The sequence below is a fragment of the Olea europaea genome, unplaced genomic scaffold (genome assembly GCF_002742605.1).
Source record: "Olea europaea var. sylvestris unplaced genomic scaffold, O_europaea_v1 scaffold239, whole genome shotgun sequence".
Lineage (NCBI taxonomy): Eukaryota > Viridiplantae > Streptophyta > Magnoliopsida > Lamiales > Oleaceae > Olea > Olea europaea.
Genome location: NW_019242055.1, coordinates 159,751 through 185,075, shown reverse-complemented (window position 1 = coordinate 185,075; position 25,325 = coordinate 159,751). Strand labels below are relative to the sequence as shown.

Genomic DNA, 25,325 nt, shown 5'->3' with positions numbered 1-25,325 from the left:
TAAGTGCATAAAAACACACTTATCAAATTCCCAAACTTGAACTATTGTTTGTCCTCAAACAAGATAGTGGCTCAATATTAAACAAACATGGCTTAATAACCTGCCGTGTCTCGGGATTGAACTAAGTATTTGACTTCAAAAAAAAAATTGATTAGTGCAAGAATGAAATAAACCGTTACCTGTTAATTGCATATCCGACGTGCGTGTGTGAAATCATGCTAACATATTTAGTTCATGACGTGGTTAGTCTCGACCCAAAGTGGTCAACTATGTTCTTACTTCGCTCAAGAGGTACACAACCTCCAAACTTATTCTTTTCACTCAATTATCTCGGGGTTGTGTTTTAAAGTTAGGATTTTAGGTAACTACAGTCCCTACCCTTTCTTAGTTTGGATAGATCTCACTATCACAAGTTTACATGTCAACAAATGAAGGCTCTCCAGATTTGTTTGCTTCAACACTTAAGATTAAACTAAGTTACTAGGCTCGCCTCAAAGGTATAGTTTCTTCGACCAAATGTCCAAGGGCCTCTTGATGTTATCGTATCTTTTCTTACTTATTTTCTGATAATTTTTTTTATGTCATCTTTTCATTTGCTTTCTCTATAACCCCTATAGCGAGTTTTAGGCCGATGACTCCCAAACCAGTTGGCTTTAGGGTATCAGGTTTTAAACTCTTGTAGGCTTATTCACTCGAGTTATAAAGGCTTGATCAGATGATTTTTTATTCACCTCTTCCCCTCTTGCTTCTATATGACCCATGTAATGAGCTTTGGGTTGATGACTCTTAAGTCAGTTGGTTTTAGGATACCAGATTTTGAAATATTCTCATAGGCTTATTTGCTCGAATCGTAAAGGCATGAAAAAGGTGTCCTGCTTTCACAAGTTAGATTTATTCCCTTTATTATTTTTCTAGACATTTGGCCTCCAAAACCAACCCCCAATTTAAGATTTTCACCTAATTTTCATCTCACTGGTCTAGGCAATCCACAAAATAGAATTCATGCATGAAGCCCCACTTATCTCAATGATTTCCTATGATTGCTCAACCATCTCCAAACAGTCTGAAGGTAGTTTACTATTTGATTTAGCAGAGGGTTATCATTATTCTCCTACTTTATGTTCAAAACCCCAATCACTAACCTAACATGACGAGCATGAGTGGCGTGCATAAAGAATATCGAGTATTACATCAATAAGTATTGGTCAATCTACTCAGCACCATATCCACCGTTTGTAATTTATACCAGTCCAATAATCACATCATAGTTGGCAAGGCTATCAAGCCCACATAAGCATGCAAGAATGGAAATACGGTAAACTGAATAAAATGCAAAGAATTTTTTTTAACACTCATCAAGCACATAATATGCAGTCATGAAACATAGATATTGATGAATATAGGCAAAATGTTGAAAATATGTTCGTGTTCAAGATTATTTCACCCACCCCCAAACTTAGATAATACATTGTCCTCAATGTGAAGATGAAATAGAAGTGTATACAGACATAATTGAAGGACAATAATAAACTAAAAGTGCAAGATGGGATACGAGTACTCCCCTGATCTATATGGAAGTGGTAAATGAAAATTGTGACCCGCAGTGTTTCTCCTTTCCCCCCGTAGTGTTTCTCTTTTCCCTGTGACATTCTTTTTTGCAGCATCCTGTAAAAGTGTAAAGTATGTGTATTAGTTCAGATGGTGTAAATAGATACAACTGAGCCAAGAAATAACCTACGTAGTGCACAAATCCTCCAAACTTGCTTCAAGGTGCATGTGTACATTGTTGGTATGTAGAATGTATAATTTATGTCTCAACATAGGGTTCATATCACAAGAATGTGAATCACCAATGTAACTTCGCTCAAAACATGCACTTTGTTCAATTTGATGCATGACTAACTAAATTAGGACTTCAACCTCATGACTCATGCTCAGTGCATTGGGACTTGTGTGGACCATACCTAGACTCCATGTAATAAGGATGTATGATCGATGACCTAAAACTATTGATAATGCAAAAAAATGAAAAGTTCCTAAACTATTGCAAAATGAAGTAAATGAAAGGATAGAAATGTTGGGTTGCCTCCCAACCGGTGCTATTTTATAGTCGATAGCTCGAATTTTGGCATAGGTGTGTTATGACACTTTAAATATGGCTTGGGAGGTTTTGAATAGTTTGTTCAATATGGTCTTGTTTTGCATTACAGTTATCCTCTATACTTCAGACCTGTCCTTTTCCAAGTGTTTAACTTTTCCTCATCATCCGTTTAGACTCCACGGTGTATAACTCAATCTCCTCTGAGTCAGCGAGAGTAGATTGAGGATGCATCATATTAGCCTCCTGAATTTCTGGCGATTTCTTCAACTCGTAATTGTAGGGATTTTCTATGTCAATCACATCAATCTGGAAACAGGTGTCTAGCTTGGTGGGATATTTCATTACTTTGAAAACATTAAAAAAGGCCTGCTCCTCCTCCATTCTCAGAGTCAATTGTCCTTGTTGCACATCTATGAGAGCTCTTGCAATTGCCAAAAATGGTCGTCCCAATATGATAGGCACGTCCTTATCTTCTTTCATGTCCAGAATTAAGAAGTCCGCCGGGAATATAAATTTATCCACTTTGACCAATACATCTTTTATAATCCCTCATGAATGTGCAAGTGATCGATCAGCCAGTTGTAGCATTACTGTAGTTGCTTTAGGCTCTTCCAATCCTGGTTTCTTGAAAATAGAGAGTGTCATCAAGTTAATACTCGCACCAAGATCACACAGTGCTTTATTAAAATAAAAATCACGAATTGTGCAAGGGACAGTGAAATTCCCTGGATCTTTCAGTTTTGGTGGGAGCTTTTTCTGGATCCTGGTGCTATACTCTTCGGTTAGCATTACTGTCTCATGATCCTCCAGCTTACATTTATTTGATAATATGTCTTTCAGAAACTTTGCATAGCTGGGCATCTCAAATAGTGCATAAACGAACAGGATGTTGATGTGGAGTTTTTTGAAGATTTCGAAGAACTTCTTATTTTGTGCTTCCTCAACCTCTAGAAAAATGGAATTGGTGGCTCATAGGGGTTAAACTGGAATGGTGGCCTTACCCCATGAAGTCTCTGAATTCTCCTTTAGTGTGGATTCACGTGTCCGCTCGTCTTGCTGTACAATCTCTTCTTCTGTAGAGAGTGTTGTCTCATTGTTTACACTCAGCCTCTCAACGTGTCTTTCGGGTAGTTGTATCCCACTTTGAGTTGTGATCACTTGAACATGCTCCCTGGAATTCAACTTAGTATTACTTGGTAACGTATCTGGTGCCCTTTTCATCATAGCGAGTGCCATCTATCCCATCTGCATCTCCAAGTTTTTAATTGCAGCACTCTAATTTTAGAGAGTAGTTTCAATTTTCCTTATGAATTGGTTATTTGCCTCCATGTATTTTTTTTTGTCTTTTCCATGAACTTTGCAAACATCTCTTCCAATTGAAGTGTCTTCTCCTGCTGAAATTGCCTATGGGATCTATTCTGATTTTGGGGACCATCCCATGAGAGATTTGGATGTTCTTTCCAACTAGGATTGTAAGTGCCTGAATTTTGATAGTTTGGTTGATGTTGACCCCATTGTGTGTATATTATTTGTTCCATTCCCTATTACAGAATTGTGCATTTCGTCGTACTATGATTCGCTCCACATTCTTCACAATTTGGTTTCCATGCATATGTTGCATTCGCTAATTGTGATATGATTTCTACCTTGTGAAATAGTGAGTCAATCTTTGCCGATAAGGCTAAATATGCATCTACCTCATAGACACGTCGAGGCTTCTTTTGAATCACTCGCTCAGAGGACCACATAGCTGAAGTAGTAGTAATTCTCTCAAACAATTCCAGTGCTCCATCAATTTTTCTTGTGGAAATTGAGCCATCTGATGATGAGTCTACCATGCTTTTGAAGTACGAGAGTAAACCTATATAGAAGAATCGAACTTAGGTCTTTTTGTCGAACCCATGTTGAGGGCACTTTCGGAGCATGTTTTTGAATCTATTCTAGGCTTCATCAAATGATTCAGATTTTCCTTGACTGAATATCGATATCTCATGTCTCTGTTTTGCTATCTTGGCTGGTGAGAAAAACGTCATGCAGAATTTATGAGCCAGCTTGTTCCAAGTAGTGATGCTTGCAATAGGAAGTAAATCCAACCATTTAAGTGCCTTATCCCATAGTGTATGTGGAAACGACCTTAGCTTAATAGCATCATCCGAAATTCCTTGATATCTGAAGTGTTGACACATATCCAAGAATCGAGATAAGTGTATGTGGATTTTCTTCAATTCTACCATAAAATAGGTGTTCATTCTGGAACAGCTGTATCACATTAGTCTTTAATTGAAAATTAGGATGCCCAAATGGTAGAGACACTATGCTGGTCTGGCTTTGAATTACTTAAGGAGTTAAGAAATCTCCCAAAATCTCATTTCCTTCATTTACCACCTCTCCTTCATTGGTTGGGATAACATGGTTGTTCGGTTCATTAGCCATTTGCAACTGTGTTTCTCTAGTTTTTCTTTGCAATCGATCAAAAGTGTGCTCAATTTCAGGATCAGCTAGAATCAATTCTCCTCCAGTCGATCTTCGCATGCAACTTTACGAGAAAACCAGTAGTAGCACTTAGAATCCAACAATTGGAAGAACTATAATAAGAATAAAATAAAATAACCTAAACGAAAATAAATAATAAATAATAAATAATAAAAATTTAAAGTTCGAATTAGTGGCTAGAAAAATGAAATTAAACTAAATTCAATCTTCGAAAACGGCACCAAAAACTTGTTATGAAACATTTTCTTTCGATTTAAATCACCGCAAGTGTACGGTTTGTTAACAAGTAGTAAAGTGAATTTTTAGAGTTCGAATATCGTCCCACGGATATTGAGTAGTTCAATGTATTTATCTCGACCTTAACCGAATCTAAATGATCAATTATGATTTTTATCCTAAGAAATCCTAAATCTAATCTAAAGTACCAATATTATGAATTGGATGTTATGCTATGCAACACAACGTTTAAATTAACTAAAATGTAATTTGATGTTTAAGATGCAAGTTAAATGTATTCAATAAATATGAGATATACTAGGATCACGAATTCTCAAGTAATGTTCAATTTAAACTTAATTCCTCACTTTGACAACACGATGACATTTTGAAGAATCAATACTCCTAAATCTATCCAACACTCTCTCTCGAGATGAATTGAACATATTCTCCTACTCCACCAGCCTATATCTCTATGACGGATGCAAATATATGAGAATGCATGTAGTTTTGTGAGTACTTAGAGATGCACGCAAAGCATAGGGGTATATTTCTATCCCCATCGGACCCTACGATGATTTATACCTTGTCAAATTTATTCCTCTTCTTTCGAATAGATGAAACAATCCACCAAAACTCACACAATTACAGGCCCATAATCATGGAAGCAATTAAATGCATATAAATCATTCAAACAATCAATGCGTGTTTTAATATCAAAATATGGAACAAAAAATTAAATATCACGTTACAAGGTTCATCGATCTCCTAGTATAGATTTTTCTAACCTAACATGATGGGAAGAAGAACACATCAATAAAAATCAAGAAAAGACATCACCCTATTAAAATTCTTGAAGTGAGAGCTTGAATCTTGGATTGAATCATCTTGTTCTTCGTATCTCTTTCTCTTCGAATCCCCCCAAAATAACGTATAATGTGTGATCTATGTTTTTTAGCATCCCTAGGGCTTCAAAAGACTCCCCAAGATTTGTTTCAATAAGAATTTCATTCAGAAAAGGAAACCAGATTTTCTCATCGCGAGTAGCTTGGGCTGTCACCCAGGTAAAACTCGGGCAGTCACTAAGGCTCAGAATTTTTTCTAGATAATTAAAAAATCATGTTAGGAGATCGGCCGGTATTTATAACTGGGCTGTTGCCCAAGCAAAATTTCTTCCATGTGTTGCATTTTAGTCCCCGAAATTGATTTTTGATTCTTTCAAGTCCTTTCTCTCGTATTTTCAACCCTTTAACTTTTAATTGCATCCAATTGAACCCTCAACATCTTTAATCTTCATTTTGTGATCCGAATCAACTATTGAAATGTTGTAACTTAGTCCTCATACTCTGGATTTTCTTCCTTTTTGGTTCTTTTTCGTTTCTTTTCTTTTGAATTCCACCACATTCATCAATATAGTCCTACAAAATATAATTACATAGAATTAAGCCATAATTCAAGCTCTTTGATCATGATTAAGTCACGTTTGTGAACTAAATAAGTGTGTAAAAACACACTTATCACTCCATAGAAATAATTCTTGGTAAAATTAAAACTAATATTTTTATTAAAATTTTCGACCATACATTGTACATTACTAAGCATAGACTGATTGGTCTGACTTGTCAAAGCTTGAAGGGGAAGCTATCTTAGGAATTAGCACCACATAAGAGAAGGAGTAAAATCTTGGAATATCCGTACCTCGAAAGAAATCGTACACTACCTCCACGACATCTTCATCCACAATGTCTCAACAAGATTTATAGAAACTTGAGCCAAATCCATCAGGCCCAGGGCTACTATCAATTGGGATAGAAAAGGCCGCTTCTTTGACCTCCTGGGGAGTAGGAAGCCTTCCTATTTCCTTGTTCTCTGCCTCTGAAATAGTTTGTTGAATCCAAGCTGATAAGTCTAGTTGGTCTCTTCTGGGTCTAACTCTTAATAAATTTTGAAAATAGTCAACCGATGCGTGATGAATAGCCTCAGGATTTTCAAAATGCTTTAAATTATATTTTACTTGGGTCAGAAAATTTAATTTTGATAGAGTAAGATTTAGTATATCGATATTGTACTCATTAGGTAGCTCATAATTAATCATGTATTTTAGGCCAAAGAAAAAGATAATTCGGATAAGTTAGGTCCGAGATATTGTAGTTCTAAAAATATACACTTTGTTATTAAATAAGTTGGTAGGTAATTAATGGGAAAATTGGCTGCCATGCGTGACCCTGTTTTTAATAAGTTTACTGGTAATTTCAATTGGATTATGATAGAGTTTAATGATAATCCTAACCTTATTATTGTAAAAATATTTTTTCATCCAAATTATTTTTGAAACTAGGCTCGACATTTTCGATAGCATTAAAACTCTGCTTACTGTTATCTTTTTATTAAGTTAATGGCTGCCATGACTTATTATATAAAATATATGGACAATTTTCTTGGCATAGTACAAGGGTACGTTTTGATAGATAAGGTAGTATTATTTTAAATAGATTTATTTGCTTTGATTTTGGATTTGGATTTTCATAGGGATCCAGCCATGTGTCTATAGAGATGAATGGGTTACATTTTTGATAAAGATAAATCTGGAACTGATCAAGTTAATTATGATGGTTGACTGGTAATTTAGATTAGTTTTAATAGTTGATTAGGATAAAGGTTAAGTGTTAATAGTAATCCTAAGTAAATAACTATTTTTTAGCTGGTTACGTGTAGTGGGTCTGTTGTTTGTTTATTTTAGATAACAACTCCTAAAGCAAATGAAGTCTTCCAGCAGTTCTAGATTTTGGTGATAATTAATAAAATAATACTTCTGTTGAAATCAGGAAAGGGTTGAGGAACATTTTATACGTGACTTGATTGAGATAGAAACAAAGGTGTAGTACAAATCCAATGAATCTTTTTGGTTGACTAAGATAAAGATTAATTGTGAGCAGTGTCCCACTTTTCCAAAAATCCTGCACTATAAATATAGGCATGTTGAAAAAGTTTTACTCACACCAATTCTTATACAATACATACGGTAAAGAGAGAGAAAGAGAAAGGAGAGAGAGAGAGAGAGAAAGGAAGAAAGAGAGTAGTATTGGAAATAAAGTTTTCCTACATCAAATATTTTAATCATGTGTTTTTCAGAGTGAAGAAAAGATTTTGAACGTACATTCAGATTCTTCAAGATAGGTAAGATACATTTATGTGCAAAGTGTCATAATTTTCCTTATGCTTTTATATACAATTAATATGCATGTATTACTAGTGGACCTTTGGGTTCTAGAGAAAGAGATATGATATTTCTACGGGAATTTAAGAGGACCTGAGATGGGTGTGTCGCTTGGTCACCGATATACTCCATAAGAGAAGAACGGTATGAAGTGTATAATTTATTTGTTATGTAATGGTGCATGGAAATTGCACGTATCTTACTGGGTATTTTAAATACTCATTCTTACATTAATTTTACAGGTTAGTTCGGATCGATTGGAACAGTGGCGAATTGGTGATACGGGCTGCCAAGTGAATAAAGAATAGAGAAAAAGAAATAAGTTTGCCGTTTTTAAAATTTATCAGTTAGTTTAATTTATTCAGAATGTGTTATTTGAATTCACTAAGAGTTTATATTTATGTTTAGATACGATTTTTATGTTTTCAAATTTAGATTTATAAATATTGCAGTTATTGTTTACTAAAGAATTCTATTTTTATATTTTCGCATTTAACTTAAGGAAAAGTGAGTTTTGGTAACGTTCCGGTGTTTATAGAAAAATTGGGGCATTGCACATCTCCTTCACCCTGTGAAAAGTCCTACCATTAAATTGCTTGAAAAACTAATTGCTTACTTCACCTTTCTCAATCCACCTCTGCTTTGCTATTTGTGCCAGGAGCATTCCTTCTCTCTTTTCCTAAATGTGAAGTTCTGTTTTTTAGCAAAATAGGCATCCTCGATCTCCTCCAAATGAAGCCCTTGAAGATTAGCATCCAACTCTTCTAGCCCCTTTTCCAGCCGCTGAATGTGTTCCTGCGTCCACCCAAACACGTCTTTCTTCCATCTACGTAGCATAGTCCTCAAACTCTTGAGTTTTCCAGCTAGGCACCATAAACCACTTCCTTTTGTGTTTCCTTCCCATACCTTTAGTACACAATCCTTAAAGCTCTTATGTGTAATCCACATTTGTTGGAATTTAAATGACTTAGGGCCATAGCGATCCATTTTTGTCTCTAGCCAAATTAGCATTGGTGCATGGTCCGATGTGGTGCATGCTAAATACCTCATATGAAGATTTAGGAAATGCTCCAAACAGGTAGAATCATAAAATGATCTATCCAATTTTGCTCAACTACTAGTCCAAACTGTTTGACCATTACACCAAGAAAAAGCTTCCCCGCTATCTAACTGTATTTCCATCAACCCACAATTATCAATAAATTGATTAAAATCCTCCATAGCACCCATTGGTCTAGATCGGCCTCCACGCCTTTCTAAATTGTTTCTAATACTATTAAAATCTCTAACCACTACCCAGGGAATGTTTGAATGATTCATCTCTTCTATTTCTGACCAGAGCAGTCTTCTTTCTACAGCCGTGCATTTAGCATAAATAAAAGAAATCACCACCCTGTAATTCCCTTTTATCACCAGACAAGTGATTTCTTGGTTACTTTTATTCATCAAATGAACCTGTACTTCTTGACCTCATATAATCCATAGTTTTCCTTCCACATCGTTGTTCGATAAACTAAAATTAAATTTTTGTTTCTTCTGCAAATTTTCCATTCTATCCATTATTTACCAAGGCTCTGCTATTGCTACTAGTTTCGGCTTATACCTTCTCACTAACTTCCATAACCTGCGTGTCGAGGTCCCTATGTCTCGCACGTTCCAAAAGAGATAGTTGCGACTCATAGATTAAGCCTAGAGGGTTTGCTTGGAACCCTAGTAGAGCTTCTAACCTTGTGTACTGTTTTCCTCGTGTGTTGTTGAGCCCTTTGTTCAGAATCTGAAATGCAATCACAAATCTTTCCCAGTTCCTCCACAATACATTCCACCTCTATATCTGATACTGTCATAGCCACTTCTGCAATGTCATGTTCCATATATTTCTCTTGTACCTCCTCGTCATTTTCTTTAACCCCTTCATCATCCTCTTGTACCTCTTCATCATTTATTTGTTCATTATTCTCAATCGTGACCATCAAATCTTCATTTAAATTTGCCTCTCGCTCCTCTATTTCTCCATCTTCTTTTGCTTGCTCCCCATCCACCGCTAGATAAGTCCCACCTACAGGTTTCAAAAGAATGCCTCCTCCAAGCAAAACAATATTGCTTCCACTAGTCTTCGAGGCTTCGGTTCCATCCTCGATCATATTTTCGTCTCTTCCCAATTTAATCTCTGTTCCATCCTTGTTCTCCTTATTATTCTCCACAGCCAGATTATATCATCTACTACTTTCACCGATCTTTGTTTTGTTATCACCTCCTTGCTCTTGACTTTTGCCAATATGAATGCTAGCATACAAATTAGTCATTTCTCCACCCTCATGCATATGTTGTTTTCCAGTGCCCACATCACTAGCCACATCTCCATTTTTTTTGTCTCCATTCTTATTTTTCCAGACCGGCAGTAACCACTTTCTTCATTTTCTGCCTCTCATGGAGTTGCTGACCAACTCTACAAACAGCCTCCGTGTGATCCTATCTCCTACATTTTTTACGGTGGAAGCCCATTTTTTTCATATTTAATACTCTGCCAATGAGTCGTCGAACCCACTATGATTGGAAAACATTCTACCGCATGGTTGATAAATCAATTTCCACATAGATTCGAGCACCAGAGGCTAGTGTTCGATGTAGGGTAGCATGATCTGTTTCCAAATATTAGCCAAATCATGTTGCTAAGATACAAAGACAGTCTGGTCAATAGAGATGCAATGGAAGTCCAGGTAAGTATATCCATTGGGGAGCCAAAGATGACCCCCTATGGAAATCTAAATCTGGAGTCCATTTGAATAATCTGAATGAAGCTACATCTACGAATCTGCCCTCTCTCGCCCAAGCGTGCAAGAAATCAGTCTCGTTTTTCATTTGTACCAATACATGTGTAGCATCCATACTACTAACAATTGGCATTTCTCGAAGCCCCCAAGTTTTAGCAATGGCCACTCTAATCAAATCAATGTTCGGTCTATATGATAAGAATTTGAGAATTAATGCAAATATACATTAACTCCAGCTATGTTTTCCTTTGCTATGCTTGTTCAAAGGGGTTTTAAAGAAGTGATCAAATATCACTACTAAAAATCAGCTTTTCACCTAAGAATAATTACCCACAGATACAATCCGTTTATAATTAGAAATAGATTATTCGTTGGTAATAAAAAAATTTCAAAAAAATAAAAATAAAATCAGCCTCTTCACCAATGAAAATTCCGTAGATGAAGATTAATTCATATTACCTATGAAAAATTCGTTGATAATATTAATCAATTTCAATAAATAAAAAATTCAATCATTGCCTACTAAATATACATAGTTGAAAGGTACTAAAACATAAATAATTATTTATATAATAGTACAATACATTACAGCCAGTACACTACAATCCAACCAAAGAAATCCTTATCTCACATTGGAAGTTCACAACAAAGTCTTTGGAGTTGTCCTCTTTAAATTTGTGGTCCTATAAGTGGTTAAACAACTTTTTGGACCTTTCAATCCAGTTGGCTAAAAGTTAAAAATTTATAAGTATTAATAAATAATAATAACAATAATAAATAATAATTAATTAATTTTTTTAGCCACGCCTTACTGTTTACAACATTGATTTTTACCAAATGTAATGGTAGACATTTACCAAAGAAAGGTGGGTTGATAATGGTTAAACCTATGGCAAGATCCTGATTTGGATCTAGCCTATGATGAGAAAGTTAAGTGTGTGCAACTTGCAATGGAGAAATTTCAGATGGATCATTTGATGGAATGCTTTCCGAGAACATGACTTCAATATGATCCTCAGTAGAAGAAGAACGTGGAGAGAATTTGAAGCTGGGAGAGCAGGCTTCGATATTTTCTATCGTTCAAGATGGGTCACTGACATTTGGAAACAATTGAGTACAAAAAATTGATATCCAACTTTATCATAATGAGTAATACTGATTGGTGTGGAAAAACCACAAGGAAACAAGTTTGTGTTGAATGTTACACTATCGCTGCATATACTTTTTGGATATAGGAATGTGTAGCCCTTATATTTCATACAGTAACCAAGAAATTCACATTGAGAAGGGTAAAATCCAAGCATCAACTTTGTGTCTATTGTAAGGTCTGGAGGAGATAGTTACTTACACGTTGGTATTTCCTTAAAAACGACGTCATACGGAGTTTCGTTTCAAGAGTGGACGTAGGTGATCTATTTATATGAGAAAAATCTACTACAAGAAGTGAAAACACTTCGTTGCTACTGACTCTCAATCTCGATTTGACAACAAGCAATCAAAAAGAGGCCTTGCGTGGTCAGGACTAAGTCATAAGCGAAAAAAGAAACTACCTTTAGCTCCATGGCTTTATCCGGCAAGGGACAAGGATAGAAAAGGAGTTCCCAAATGTTCCCTAATTAAATAAAATGCTTGGAACAAATACATCCCACCAAAACTAAAGTTGCATACTTACTCGACAACCTAACATCAACAATGTGCCCATGTTTTCTTTCAGACCTTCCATTTTGGTGATGTGTGATGAAAAGATTGTCAAGAATGACTCCTAGTTTTAGTCTTTCTATCCTCTCTCCCCAATCAAATTGAACACATTAAAGTTTTCAACTTCTAAATCTAGAATATTTAACACATTAGTATTAGTAGGTGGAATTCATCAAGAACTTGCAAGATTATTGCTAACAAAATACTAGGCAGCCTTACAGTCTACCACAGTCATATTTAGTGTGACCAACTGGGTCACTAAACAGAATGACCAGCAACATGATCACAATGAATTTCACTAGCTTTGATCTTGTTTCCAGTAGAAGGCCAGTAATATATGTTTGTGTTGACAATGTCACCAGCCGTTTTCTCCTTTCCTTCACGTATAGGTCGATCCCTTCTCCAGCTTTGTTTATCAGTACTTGGTTACCAGAGATAGATAGGTCTTCAGCTCTTACTTTCTGTGCCAAGCACCTGGCGAGGACAACGGCATCTTCTAGAGCTGCTGAACCACCTTGTCCTAGGAATGGACCCATTACATGCATTGCATCTCCAGCCACTGTCACCGTCCCCTTCTTGAATGTCGTCAGTAGTAAGTCCCATGGTGCACGATGCCTCAAGCGAGTCAGAGACACCGAATCCAACTCAGCCCTTTCTATCATTTCTATTACATCACTTGAGAAGCCACTCACTTTACTTGAGGCTAATCGTTTGATCACTTCCGGATCTTGAGTTAACCTTTCATCTGTTTATAAGTAGAAATGATGAACCGCGATGACAAATTCAGATGAATTAGTGAGATTATGCTTGTACAAATCTTTAACTTTAAAAGAAAAATGAAAAATTTCACCTGATGGAGTCCAGGGTAGAGCGACGAACCAATATACCAACTTATCAGTAATTGGAGCTCGTCCTACCGAGATTTTCCCCCTCCTCATGCGAGTGGACTCACAATCAAATGCATGACCATTTGGATAACTGGTTAAACCTCTAACTGAAAGAATAGCAAACATTTTTGTGCTTTTGAGCCCGAGGAAATCAGCCACAGTTGACCTGGATCCATCGCATCCAATCAGAACCTGTAAAATCAATGAGAAAAATCAACATAATTCAAATGCTTCTTGTTCAATGTATGACCCTTCAGATCGCTTCATACCCAAACGTTATTGACCGCTCTTCAAGGTTTGGTTTCAAGTGCACAATTGCTTTGCACTCCAAAAAGGCTATTGAGGTTCACATCCGGTACCTTTGTATCGCCCTTCAAATTTTTGAATAAAACCACTTGACGTAGAAGTATAATGTGTGAGGTAAGGGGATAGAGCTTCACCCTTCATGGACAGCAATGAAAAGAGGTTGGTATTGGGCAGGGAGGCAAAACTTAACCTCCCGTGGCCAGTACAAAACCTTTCTATCGCCCCATTCCGACTTTAATTTGCAAATAATCTCTCAAAACAATCTATTAATTAGTACATCTCATTTATTAAGAAATAGTAATTAGTATATATACTCTTTAAACTGGTTCATGATCATGCATTTAGAATACAACAGGCACAATTGGCATCACACTTACCCTTGACAAGAAATACTTTATGCATATCAAGGTGTTATGGTTTTGAAAACACCAATCCCATTTAAAAAAATAAAAAATAAATAAAAAAATAAAAAATAAAAATAAAAAGAGAGGGTGAAATGGTCAGGGAAGGGAGGGGAGAGGAAAGTTTCCATTTTTTTTTTTAGGGTACTCCCAAGAATAGATCCACTGGAGATGATGTGGGGCTTTTAGCTCACATGGCTATGGAAGATCGAGAAATACATGTGGAAGGAGGCAGTCAATAGAGGAAAGCTCAATATCTCACTATTGCAGGAGGCATTGATATACAATAAAATAAAGGATGATACTTAAAACGAAATAAAAGTCAGATTAATTTTGTATTACCTTAGCTTGAATTGATTTATCTCCATAAAGTTGAAGAATTGGAAATGAGTTTTCCTTGTCCACCTTTACCGAGACAATCTGGCTTCCAAATCGCACTGTTCTTGGTGGCAAAGCGTCGGCCAGGATTTCGATAAGATCATTCCTCTTCACACAACGACACTCACCAATCCTGTCAAAATGATTTCAGCAGACAAATAATCAATTAGAGATGTTCGGGTTGGAGAATCAGTTCAATGGTTCATGACTTACTCCGGTATTTCTTGTTGCTTTCCAATATCAATCCATACTTCTCGCACTCTGTACAATGTGCAAACCACTTAAAAACTATGAAAAATCACAACATATTTCAAATAGAGAAAGCACGTCCCCATATTTTCAATTTTTCCCCAATGACAGGTTTTTTAACCGTGTATCCGAAAATTTTAAAGTACCCTTATTGCGAATTCTCAACATTTCCACTTCTAAGTACTTTTTTTTTGCTTTTCTATCAAAAGCAACTATATTTTAGTACAATATTCATGCAAACTGGACAAATCTTTATAAAACTTTTAAATCTTAATTAAACAGAGGCTATATAACAAGGAACTGCAAATAACACTTCTCCAAGGCTATAATCTTTTTGTCTTGAAAAGTCTCGATCAAACAGCAAACAATAACTTTTTATGAAATGAAATTTCATCCTTAAAGCTGAAATTGTTAATACATGTGAATAGGATTGGCTCTCTGTCTAAGCTCAGAGGCAACGCCAAGCTGATCAAGTGCTCGCCAGCCATTAGCTCTGATGGCAATAGCTGCTCCAGTATCTCGCAAGGTTTCGGATTTTTCCAAAATTATGCTTCTCAACCCTTTCCTGCATTCAAATTTTGTGTTTTTTCGGTACTGTATATGAACTATTTTAGGACAGTGAAAGTAAAAGTGTAACTGAAACAAAATTCAGTTTTCTTTTGCCACGTGCTTAATTAAACAAAGGGAAGTTCGCGTAAGTAACCTGTGAAGAGCAAGAGCAGTGGCAAGGCCGCAAATCCCACCTCCAACTATCACAATATCACGAGTTTCTTCGACCGAATCCATAGCCTTATCCATATCCAACCCACACCCTTTATTTAATCACATTGTTTTATATTTTTATCCACGGGACAATACCTGACTTGACTTGACTTGCGTGATATTTCAGAAAAGGGTCACCCACAAAGCTTATTGATGATGAAGTTGTTGAAAAATTGACTCAGAAGCAGCCAAAATGCAGTAAAAGTAGGGCACTGAATTCCAACTTTGGATGCGTGTTTTGAGCAACGAGAGAGACAGAAATATCAATAGTCACGATCTCTCGCTCATAGTAGGTAAGATAAACTTTGCACATCGTGAGGTCAAACCGCTTTTTTTGACATATCAAAAAAAAAATTTGACCCGCAAATGTGGCAACACCACATCGACGAGTGGACAATATAAGATGTGCTCATTGTGGACAGAATACTTTTTCTCTCACCTTATGAGTGAAATAAACACCCACCCAAATATGACAAGCCCAACAACAGGCTTATCTAAATCAATCCCAGAGCACTGACTGATTTGTTTCACGAGGATACAGAGAGTAAACTCCTCCCCCCTGACTCTAATACCATGAAAAAGAACTCTAATAATTTAGATCAACAATCTGAAAATCGAGTGCAAAGGAAGAAAACCGTGCATAAATGAAGGAAAGTGAAAGATAATTATATAACACAGCAAAATTCAAAATGTATCTTTACTCATCTGTTTTAATGCAAAATCCAGACAAATAATTATGGACTTCGTAGAGATTTGTGGTTCATGCAGTTAATGATTTATGGGAATCAAAAGAGCACAAAACTACCTAAAAACATGGAAATACAGGATTTGTCATATAGGAATACAAAGGGATGTAATTTTCAACATGAATTTTCAAACCGAAGATATCGAAACATAACATAAGGAAGTCATATTGTTTTTTACACTAAAGTCTACCACAGTCATATTTAGTGTGACTAATTGGGTCTCTGAACAGAATGGCCAACAACACAATTGCAGCGAATTTCACCAGCTGCGATCTCGTTTCCAATAGAAGGCCGGTAACATATGTTCGTGTTGACAATGCCACCACCCGTTTTCTCCTTTCCTTCACATATTGATCGATTGCTTCTCCAGCTTCGTCTATCAGTATCTGCCTACCACCGTTAGACAAGTCTTCAGTTCTTATTCTTTGTCCCAAACATCTGGCAAGGACAACGGCATCTTCTAAAGCTGCCGAGCCACCTTGTCCAAGGAATGGGCCCATTACATGCATTGCATCTCCGGCCACTGTCACCGTTCCTTTCCTGAATGTTGTTAGTAGCAAATCCCATGGCGCACGATGCCTCAAGTGAGTTAGGGGCAATGAATCAACCTCTGCCCCTTCTATCATCTCTATTACATCACTTGGGAAGCCACTCACTATATTTGAGGTTGATCGTTTGATTGTTTCCGGATCATGTGTCAAATTTTCATCTGTTTATATTTATAAACGATGAACACAAGGACAAAAGAAGATAAATTAGAGAGCTTATGCTTGATTCTTGAACACATTTTAACTAGGAAACAGAAGAAAAAGGATGTGAAATTTCACCTGATTGGGTCGATTGTTGAAGCACGAACCAATATACCAGATTATCGGTAATTGGACTTCTTCCAACCGTGATTTTGCCCCTTCTCATGCGAGTGAACTCACGAGGATACGCATGACCATTTGGATAATTGGCTAAACCTCTAACTGCAAGAAGAGAAAAAGGTTTTGCAGTTTTGAGCCCAAGGAACTCAGCCACGATTGACCGAGATCCATCACATCCAATCAGAACCTGTAACAATAATCAGAAAAATCAATGCTGTAATCTAATAAATTGTTTGTCTAGTACACTCTTTAATTATGCAGTTCCCATGCTTTTGGGGGATAATAGGAGAATTGGCATCAAATTTAACCTTGACAAGCATCATCTGATGAATACCAAAGTGTTTCAATTCAGATCATATTAATAATTCTCTATTACCTTAGCTTGTATTGATTTTCCACCATAAAGACGAAGAGTGGGATACACATTTTCCTGGTCCATATTTACTGAGACAATCTGGCATCCAAAGCGTACTGTTCCGGGTGGCAAAGCATCAGCCAGGATTTTGATAAGATCGTTCCTCTTCACGCAGCGCAACTCACCAACTCTATCCAAATGCTTTTAGTTAGATATCTAATAAATTACAGATGTTTATTACTGTTAGTGAAGTTGTTCTATTATGACTTACTCCGGTATTTCTTCTTGCTTTCCTACATCAATCCATACATCTCGAATCCTGTAAAATGGCAAACTACTTGACAACAATGGTAGCAATCTTAGGCTTAGGAGCAAGGAATGGGTAACATACGCCTCCTTTTGCCACCTTAATCTATTCTTCCTTCGAACCACTTCTTCTAAAAATTCAAGATAATAGAAAGATAACAAAACTTTTGTCTTTGGTTCAGTTAAAAGTCAGACACGTGGACAATTTTCACAGACGACGAGACTTGAACCAAATATTTACTCACCTCACTTTAATACCCCTCTAAAATCTGAAGAAAATTTTATGTAGTTATAAATTTTATTAAATGTCTCCCATCTGGCCATTCCCATCACTCTATCTATGTCTTCATCTCAAGTTTGCCCCATTCTTGGCCTTTCCTTCACCGGTGTCCTTCCGCTTCTAAATGCTTGTTTTATCAAAAGTATAACTATTTTTATTCAAGATAATGAAATTGATCTCCTGAGAACACTGTAAAAAGAGAACTTTACCATCCAATGGGGGCAAGAGATCAAGACTGCTCAAGTTAAACTGAAGGTTGTTGTACCTGGGAATAGTAACAGCCTTGTGCCTAAGTTCTGAGGCGACGCCAAACTGATCAAGTGCCCGCCAGCCATTAGCTCTGATGCCGATAGCTGCTCCTGTATCTCGCAAGGTTTCAGATTTTTCCAAAATTATGCTTCTCATCCCTTTTCTGCATGTCAACAGTCAATATATAATGGTATATTATTTATTTAAAATTAAACAAAGGAATTAGTTAGCAAGCAAGCAACCTGTGAAGAGCAAGGGCGAGAGCTAGGCCGCAAATCCCACCGCCGACGATAACAATTTCTTCCGCTGAATCCATATCCATATCTTCTGTAGACTCTGGTTTACTTAAATTAGAAGTAGAAGGTGCCTTCAAGTCATAAGTCACGGTGTGGGGTTCGATTACTGAAATATGAAATTGGACTCCTTGTAGGCACAGTGTACAGGCAGCTCTTGTTCCTTGGTCTGTTGGGACACATCTCACGATTTATCTCCCTTACAAAGCTCTAGGACGGGACGGTGGGAGCCCTTAAGGTTGGGGTTTAAGGTTGGGGTTCAACCTTTTTAATATTGCTATGTCTAATTCTGTACTCTTCCTTGTATCAAGATTCACACAGTATAATTTTCTAACCATCTCTAATAGTAAATCAAATTACTCATCTATCTTCACCAAGTTAGATAAATTTTCAGGGTTACTATGAATAAGAAATTTTATTACTTTATTCATCAGATTAAGCTCCCGTTTGGTACCATTAATTGCTTGTTTGGTAGAGATTTTGATAATTGGTATTTTGACCGTTAGAGTTAAAGTGGGCCCTACCTGTGAGATAATAATTCAAAAATAATGGCTGGAATAGTAAAATAACGATAAAAAATTGATTTTAATTGGCTAAAAAGCTGTACCAAATAAGCTGTAAATTACATTCCATTTTTCTTTCTCATATTTTCAACCACACAATCTTCCATAAAATAATATTACACGTAAATCGAAAATTTTTTCTTTTTTTTCAACCACTCATTTAAAATAATAATAATAATAATAAATAATTTATTTCATCCATTTTTAGGAAAACAGAGGCTAACTAGTAACTTAATGACATAATTAGGAACGCCGCAGACATTACTGCGACCTCCACAGTTAAAAGGAGGTATTTGGCAATGTAGTAATAGCTAGTAAGTAGAAGAGAGTGTCATTTGTAGAAAATAATAAAATTACTTATTTATTCAAAAACTTTCTTAAGATACCTAACCACTCATAATCTATGTAACATGAATTCTAGGACTGAACAACAAGATTGTCAAACCGAAAAGTCGAGACGAAATTGCATTTTTTAAAAACCGTTGATTTGGACCTAAGTAAATCCATCAATGTTTTGCTTTTAAATTGAATCAGACTGCTTCTAACGGGATTTGGTTTAAGTTTCAATCTTTTTAAACTATTTCAAATCATCAAACCATTTAAAAAATCTAAAAATAAATTAATTTAAATTTTATTTAACTCAATTAAAATTAAACACATTTCAATTAAAAGGATATATTCATATTAGACCCAACACAGTTAAACTCAACAATCCCTTGGACAATTATCCATCCCAATTAATTAATTAAACTATGTCCAAATGCTAATTAGCTCTAACAACTGTAAATGCAAAATTCCCAAATTGGATGAAATGTTGAACGATTGTTGTTGATCCATTTTCACCGATTAGCCATAATGATTGAGAAGACAGTTAAATCTAAATTTTAATTCAAACACATTATTTCTTCTTTTTTTTCTACTAGTAATTTTATCAAATTTTGGCTTAAGTGAGTTTATTCAGCTTTCCTTAACTTTTGATAATTGTTTGCTATATTATATTGATAATTGTGTTATTTTGTTCTTATTTGTTCTGAGTTCTCTTCAATTTTTAGTTGGGCGATATTTTTTATTTATTTGCGTCTCAATTTTTCAGTCCAATCACTCAATTTATTATTTTATATTTTAACTTAATTGGTAAATTTTTTTGTTAATTGCTATAATTGATTTGATAGATTACTTAAATTGTCGTCGTAAATACTTGATCAATGATCCTTTCAATATATTACTTTATCAAAAATTGAATGCAAATAAGCACTTTTATATCATTAAAGATGTGTTAGCCATTCAAATATTCAAAATTACTTTTGAGTTTTCATCCCTTACCAGTGGTTGAATTTTATTTTATTTTTCTTTTAGGAGTTCATTGAGAGAAAAGATGATTGAAGCAATGATTTGCCCTAAAAATTGGTTGCAGTCTAAAAAAATAATAATAAAATAACAATAAAATTCAATTTTCACAAAATCAATTTTATATAGTCCCTACCAAACATGGGCTACATGAGAGAGTATTTGAAACCTAACCATCACTTGGAAACAGATAACCATAGCAATCAGTAACCAAATAACAAAGCTAGCACATTCCACTTAATGGATATTACATACATGATAAATCACCAAGAGATGCGTTCTTTTACTTGAGCATTCAACTAATCGAGCTGGATATTGTTACAACTGGAAATACATTGTACATCAAGCATTAGGTAGTCGACTATCTTCTCCATTTCTCCACCTCTCTGGAAGTTGCTTTCATTAGCTTCTTAGTATTCACAACTATCTCATCGATGAGGTCACTAATATCATCCCTGGCATCAACAAGTTAAATCAGGGTACTAAAAAACTCCAGACTAGAATATAGCAATTTGTATTCCAATGAATAAAAGTAGAATTCTGTTTCTAATTTAATTGACAATCTAATAACTATCAGATTAACTCATCAAGAATTCATGGGGTTTTCTCTCAGTGAAACTCATTCTACTTATAAATGGATGTAGTCCTAGTACTCAAGTTATATGATTTTAACTTTTAAGACGATCAGGTACTAAAACCATGAAGGGTATAAACAAGAAAATCTGGCAAACCATAAAGCAAAAAGTAAGGAAAATACTCAATAACCTATTTAATGACAACGTCACAAAATATTTACTACTCATAATTAACAAACAACAGTCATATCTGCATTGATGCCAACATCGAGAATGTTGTGCAAGGTAAACAAGCATGGTATAATTTACGAGATAATATTTGATGTTACATTATTTTTTACATAATCCGCCACAAACTCAGTCGCAATTTCCTAAAGTACAGTCTAGTCAATTTACTTTTGCAATCGATCTTCTAGAAAAGAGAATGGTGAACAATTGATGACCAGTTGATTTTACTATCAGATGAATTTCAATTACTATTTAAGATACTTCGTGTTAGATACCCAAGTTGCCAGACTTTTTTTTTTTTTTTCCTTTTTCATTTTTCCTTTTGTCTTTTCTTTTCTCCATTTAACATAAAAAATAATTAAAAAATTAAAAAAAAAAATCACATATATTGGTGGCTAATGTCAAATACTCCTACGTGGGATTGATTACATCGTTGGTCAAAGATGTTGCCAATGCTTTACAATAATCAAATTTCCCATGCAGACCCAATTTAGAGTTTACATTGTCACAGGTCCGACAACTTCAGCACAAACAAGTTATCTCCCACAGCCTGATCTCATGGAACTTGCACATCTATTGATGTTTTTGATCCTATACCAAGTTTGATTGCTAAACTTAGTGATCCTCTCATTACTAGATCAGATTTTTATAAACTCCAGCAATGGAACGACCTAATGCAGGAAATGACGTCCTCGCACAGTGTATGCAAAGACCAAGAACTTGTAACTAAAACTTGTTGATTTTATCCCCCGACAGTAACATGAGAAACCAGTAGCCTTACTGATTGCATATGTTCAAGTGAATATGCGCATATGACAAGAAGACCTACACTTTATGAGCCTAAGCAATCTTGTTATCTAGCTGGCTTAAGGCAACGCCAAGGAATAAAATACAACTTTTTCCAGATGAATAAATGAAGAAATATTTTACTAAATTCAACTCATCTGCCCTGTATACCAATTTATGCCCTTGAGAGGATTGAAGCTTATCTAGAAATAGCATACTTCTAACAGGATTCTAAATATAGCTAGGTCGGACAGAACCAAGCAAACTTCAAAACAATTGTAACAACACAAAATGCACTATCAGTTCAGTTGGTTAATAGGGATAGTTTAACTGTCTCTAGCAAATGAGAAGGTAGATTCCGACATCTGTAAATATCTAATACACAAAAAATTAAGAGAAAACATCTTAGAACTTAATGCTTCATGCTAAACTGTGCATTCCATCCACTGGATCCCCATTTTACAGTCACTCCAAGTCGTATTGCCTGAGGACTTCCTAGGGTCTTGGTCATCTAATCTGGAGAAAAAAGTTATTTTGGGAGCTTTGAACTCCATAACTCTAATTTATGTGATAACTAAAGCAAGATAAAAGTAATATATGCATACTTGGAAATCTTTATGAAAACAAAAGGAAAATGTTGAAATTCCAAATCCGAGGTGCAACCAACAGCATTTAAATATGATAATGAGGTAATGATGAAGAAAGGAAAAAATACACCAAACCATAAATGAAAAATAGGTAGATATCCAAAAGCTTATCTCATTATGACATTATGCAAACTTCCTCTTAGTTCATAATTAACACCAAAAACTCATCATCAACTTAGACGCTTGCAATGAGGCTATAGCACGAGGCTGTTGCGTTGATTATTAGCATTACTTACACAACAATATTTGATATGATCAATACTTTACATAATTATCTGCCTTCAGATTCATAGGAATCATAGCTGCAATTTTCTCAAGCATGGTCCATTGATTTTACCATAGTAATAGATCTACCTAAAAAAATTTGTCGCACTGGACAGTAACCATACCCAGTAAATTTAAAATCAGCAGGACTTAACTTAGTACTTAAGCCATCTCATGTAAGAAATGATTATACATCTTTCTTGAAGTGAAAAGCAAACCAGTTCAACCAAACAGAGGTCCCTCAACCATCCAGCTAGAACAAGTTTTAACTGCCAAACATATTAAGAAACACCAAAGCCACCTACTTGGTAAAAAACAAATTGCATTTCATTTTATCTTCAACAATATTTTACACAAAAATAACCACCACCTCAATAAGTCGTGTTAATTATGGTCTACTCCCTCTACTAATCAATCTGCTCAATATAACTTTCCAATTTTACATAGTGAAAATCTATGGTCACCAATATTGAGCCAAACTAAAAGGCTACCATTCCAAGGTATTAACAATTGTTTTATGATATCAAAATTTGAGATAAAATATCCCCATTTCAATAAACCTATGATACTCGATTGCATAGAAACTTTCTAATTTACTATCTATTTGCCGAGAAGCTAAGCCCGTGGTATAGCACAGGGGTATTTTCTTGTACGAGCCATAGAGTCTTCATGGATTTGGGCTAAACTTAGTATAAATACTGATGATATAACCCTATCATTCATACTGAATAAAATATCTCCACTTCGCTCTTTGTGGACGTATGCACATTGTCAAACGACGGAAATACTTGTGTTGATTTCTCTCTTTCATCTCTTTATTATTGCACATAAAAATCAAACAACAAAGTATGTTTGATTGCAAAATTCAATGTGATAAAGTTTGACGGAACTGAAAATTTCGAATTATGCCAACGAAGGGTAAAGGATTTGTTGGAGCAGCAAGGGATGGTGAAGGCACTATCTAGGAAAAAATCACAGGGTACGTCGGATACCAATTAGGAAGAGCTCAAGGCGCAAGCAGTGGGTACAGTTCGGCTCTATTTGACGGACGAAATCATGTATCACGTCATAAACGTTGAGTCTCTAAGAGGTTTGGCTAAAATTGGAGAGTCGTTATATGTCAAAATCTCTCACGAACAAGCTACATCAGATGCAGAGACTGTACGGGCTCAAAATGTTGGAGGATACAAATTTGATTCAACACGCTAATATGTTCAATTATATTATCAGCGATTTGCTAGGACTTGAAATCAAGTTTGATGATGAAGACAAGGCAACGATATTGCTGTGCTCCCTTCCTCATCGTACAACCACCTAATGACCATGCTGACGTGGGATAAAGAGACTCGAATTGGAAAAAGTCACATTAGCTTTGTTGACCTACAACCAGCGAAAACTGCATAGTGGCAAAAGTTTATAGAGTGAAAGATTGATCATGAAAGGCTACCAGGACCGTGAGAGAAAGGACAGTGGCGATTCTTACAAAGTGAATACGAGATCAAAATTCAAGAATCAAAATAAGAAAAACCTCAATTACTACAAGCGCCATCAAATGCGTCACTTTAAAGACTGTTCGAATAATGAGCAGGGTGATAAAAGGAAAGGTGATGGGTCCTCAAAAATTCTAGAGATGGGGACATGCTACTAGTTTCTGCAAATAATTCTGCCAGATCTCATAACTCCTAGGCACTTGATTCAACCTGTTCTTATCACATGTCCTCACCGGGATTGATTCATATCGTTCAAGGTAATTTTGGATATGCTCTAATGGGTAATAATGCATCATATAAGGTGATTGGAATGCAGTAAGTAAAAATTAAAATTTTCAATGGTATGGTGAGGACTTTGGAGGTTGTTAAGCATGTAACAGAGCTACGAAAGAATCTAATTTTTTTAAGCACTTTAGACACCGGTCATTATTCTTATAAGTCAGAGTTGGGGGCCTTGACAGTGAAGAAAGAAGCTATGATTGTGAGGAAGGGTCAAAAATTGACCAAGAATATGTACAAAGTACTAGGGAATATAGTTATAGGTGGAGTTGCTTAAGCAAAATCTCAATCAAATGACACTCTCCAATGACATATGCCACTGGAGCATATAGGAGAACGTGGTATGATTGTGTTTCACAAGAGGAATTTGTTGAAGAGAGTAAAATCATGCAAGCTAGGTTTCTAAAAATTTCTTGTACTTGGAAAACAGTCCAAAGTATAGCTCAAGACGGGAAAACACAAGACAGAGGAGATTATTGATTATGAGCATTCTAATGTTCGGGGACCAATGAGGGAGTTGTCTAAAGGTGGATCTCAATATTTCATTACTTTCATTAATGACTTCTCTA

At 35.7% G+C, this 25,325-nt stretch overlaps 3 protein-coding genes across 3 annotated transcripts in view; all 3 read right to left on the bottom strand.

The window, feature by feature from the left end:
* Positions 1 to 12,611: 12,611 nt before the first annotated feature.
* LOC111381880 (monooxygenase 1-like) lies at positions 12,612 to 15,643 on the bottom strand. The gene is made up of 6 exons (XM_023005726.1): positions 15,421 to 15,643; positions 15,136 to 15,282; positions 14,682 to 14,729; positions 14,433 to 14,601; positions 13,347 to 13,575; positions 12,612 to 13,241 (listed from the first exon to the last, which is right to left on the bottom strand). Exons 1-6 carry the CDS (start codon positions 15,513 to 15,515, stop codon positions 12,712 to 12,714), a joined length of 1,218 nt encoding a protein of 405 aa, XP_022861494.1. The 5' UTR covers positions 15,516 to 15,643; the 3' UTR covers positions 12,612 to 12,711.
* A 604-nt stretch (positions 15,644 to 16,247) lies between these two features.
* On the bottom strand, positions 16,248 to 18,652 carry LOC111381881 (monooxygenase 1-like). The gene is made up of 6 exons (XM_023005727.1): positions 18,527 to 18,652; positions 18,301 to 18,447; positions 17,721 to 17,768; positions 17,471 to 17,639; positions 17,053 to 17,281; positions 16,248 to 16,934 (listed from the first exon to the last, which is right to left on the bottom strand). Exons 1-6 carry the CDS (start codon positions 18,604 to 18,606, stop codon positions 16,405 to 16,407), a joined length of 1,203 nt encoding a protein of 400 aa, XP_022861495.1. The 5' UTR covers positions 18,607 to 18,652; the 3' UTR covers positions 16,248 to 16,404.
* A 1,929-nt stretch (positions 18,653 to 20,581) lies between these two features.
* Positions 20,582 to 25,325, bottom strand: part of LOC111381892 (keratin, type I cytoskeletal 12) — an 8,733-nt gene continuing 3,989 nt past the window's right edge. Inside the window, exon 3 of the mRNA XM_023005738.1 lies at positions 20,582 to 20,942. Within this exon, the coding sequence (XP_022861506.1) occupies positions 20,849 to 20,942 (94 nt within the window). The 3' untranslated portion in view covers positions 20,582 to 20,848. The remainder of the gene's footprint in view (positions 20,943 to 25,325) is intronic.

What these genes read in the sequence shown, in the direction of transcription:
- LOC111381880 (XM_023005726.1), bottom strand. Translation starts at nt 15,515, where the DNA reads ATGGATAAGGCTATGGATTCGGTCGAAGAAACTCGTGATATTGTGATA. An exon ending in ATAAATCAATTCAAGCTAAG is followed by an intron (nt 13,576 to 14,432) that starts GTAATACAAAAT and finishes TTGATTTTACAG; the next exon opens with GTTCTGATTGGATGCGATGG. An exon ending in TCTACCCTGGACTCCATCAG is followed by an intron (nt 13,242 to 13,346) that starts GTGAAATTTTTC and finishes ACTTATAAACAG; the next exon opens with ATGAAAGGTTAACTCAAGAT.
- LOC111381881 (XM_023005727.1), bottom strand. Translation starts at nt 18,606, where the DNA reads ATGGATATGGATTCAGCGGAAGAAATTGTTATCGTCGGCGGTGGGATT. An exon ending in CTCGCCCTTGCTCTTCACAG is followed by an intron (nt 18,448 to 18,526) that starts GTTGCTTGCTTG and finishes GTTGACATGCAG; the next exon opens with AAAAGGGATGAGAAGCATAA. An exon ending in TCAACAATCGACCCAATCAG is followed by an intron (nt 16,935 to 17,052) that starts GTGAAATTTCAC and finishes AAATATAAACAG; the next exon opens with ATGAAAATTTGACACATGAT.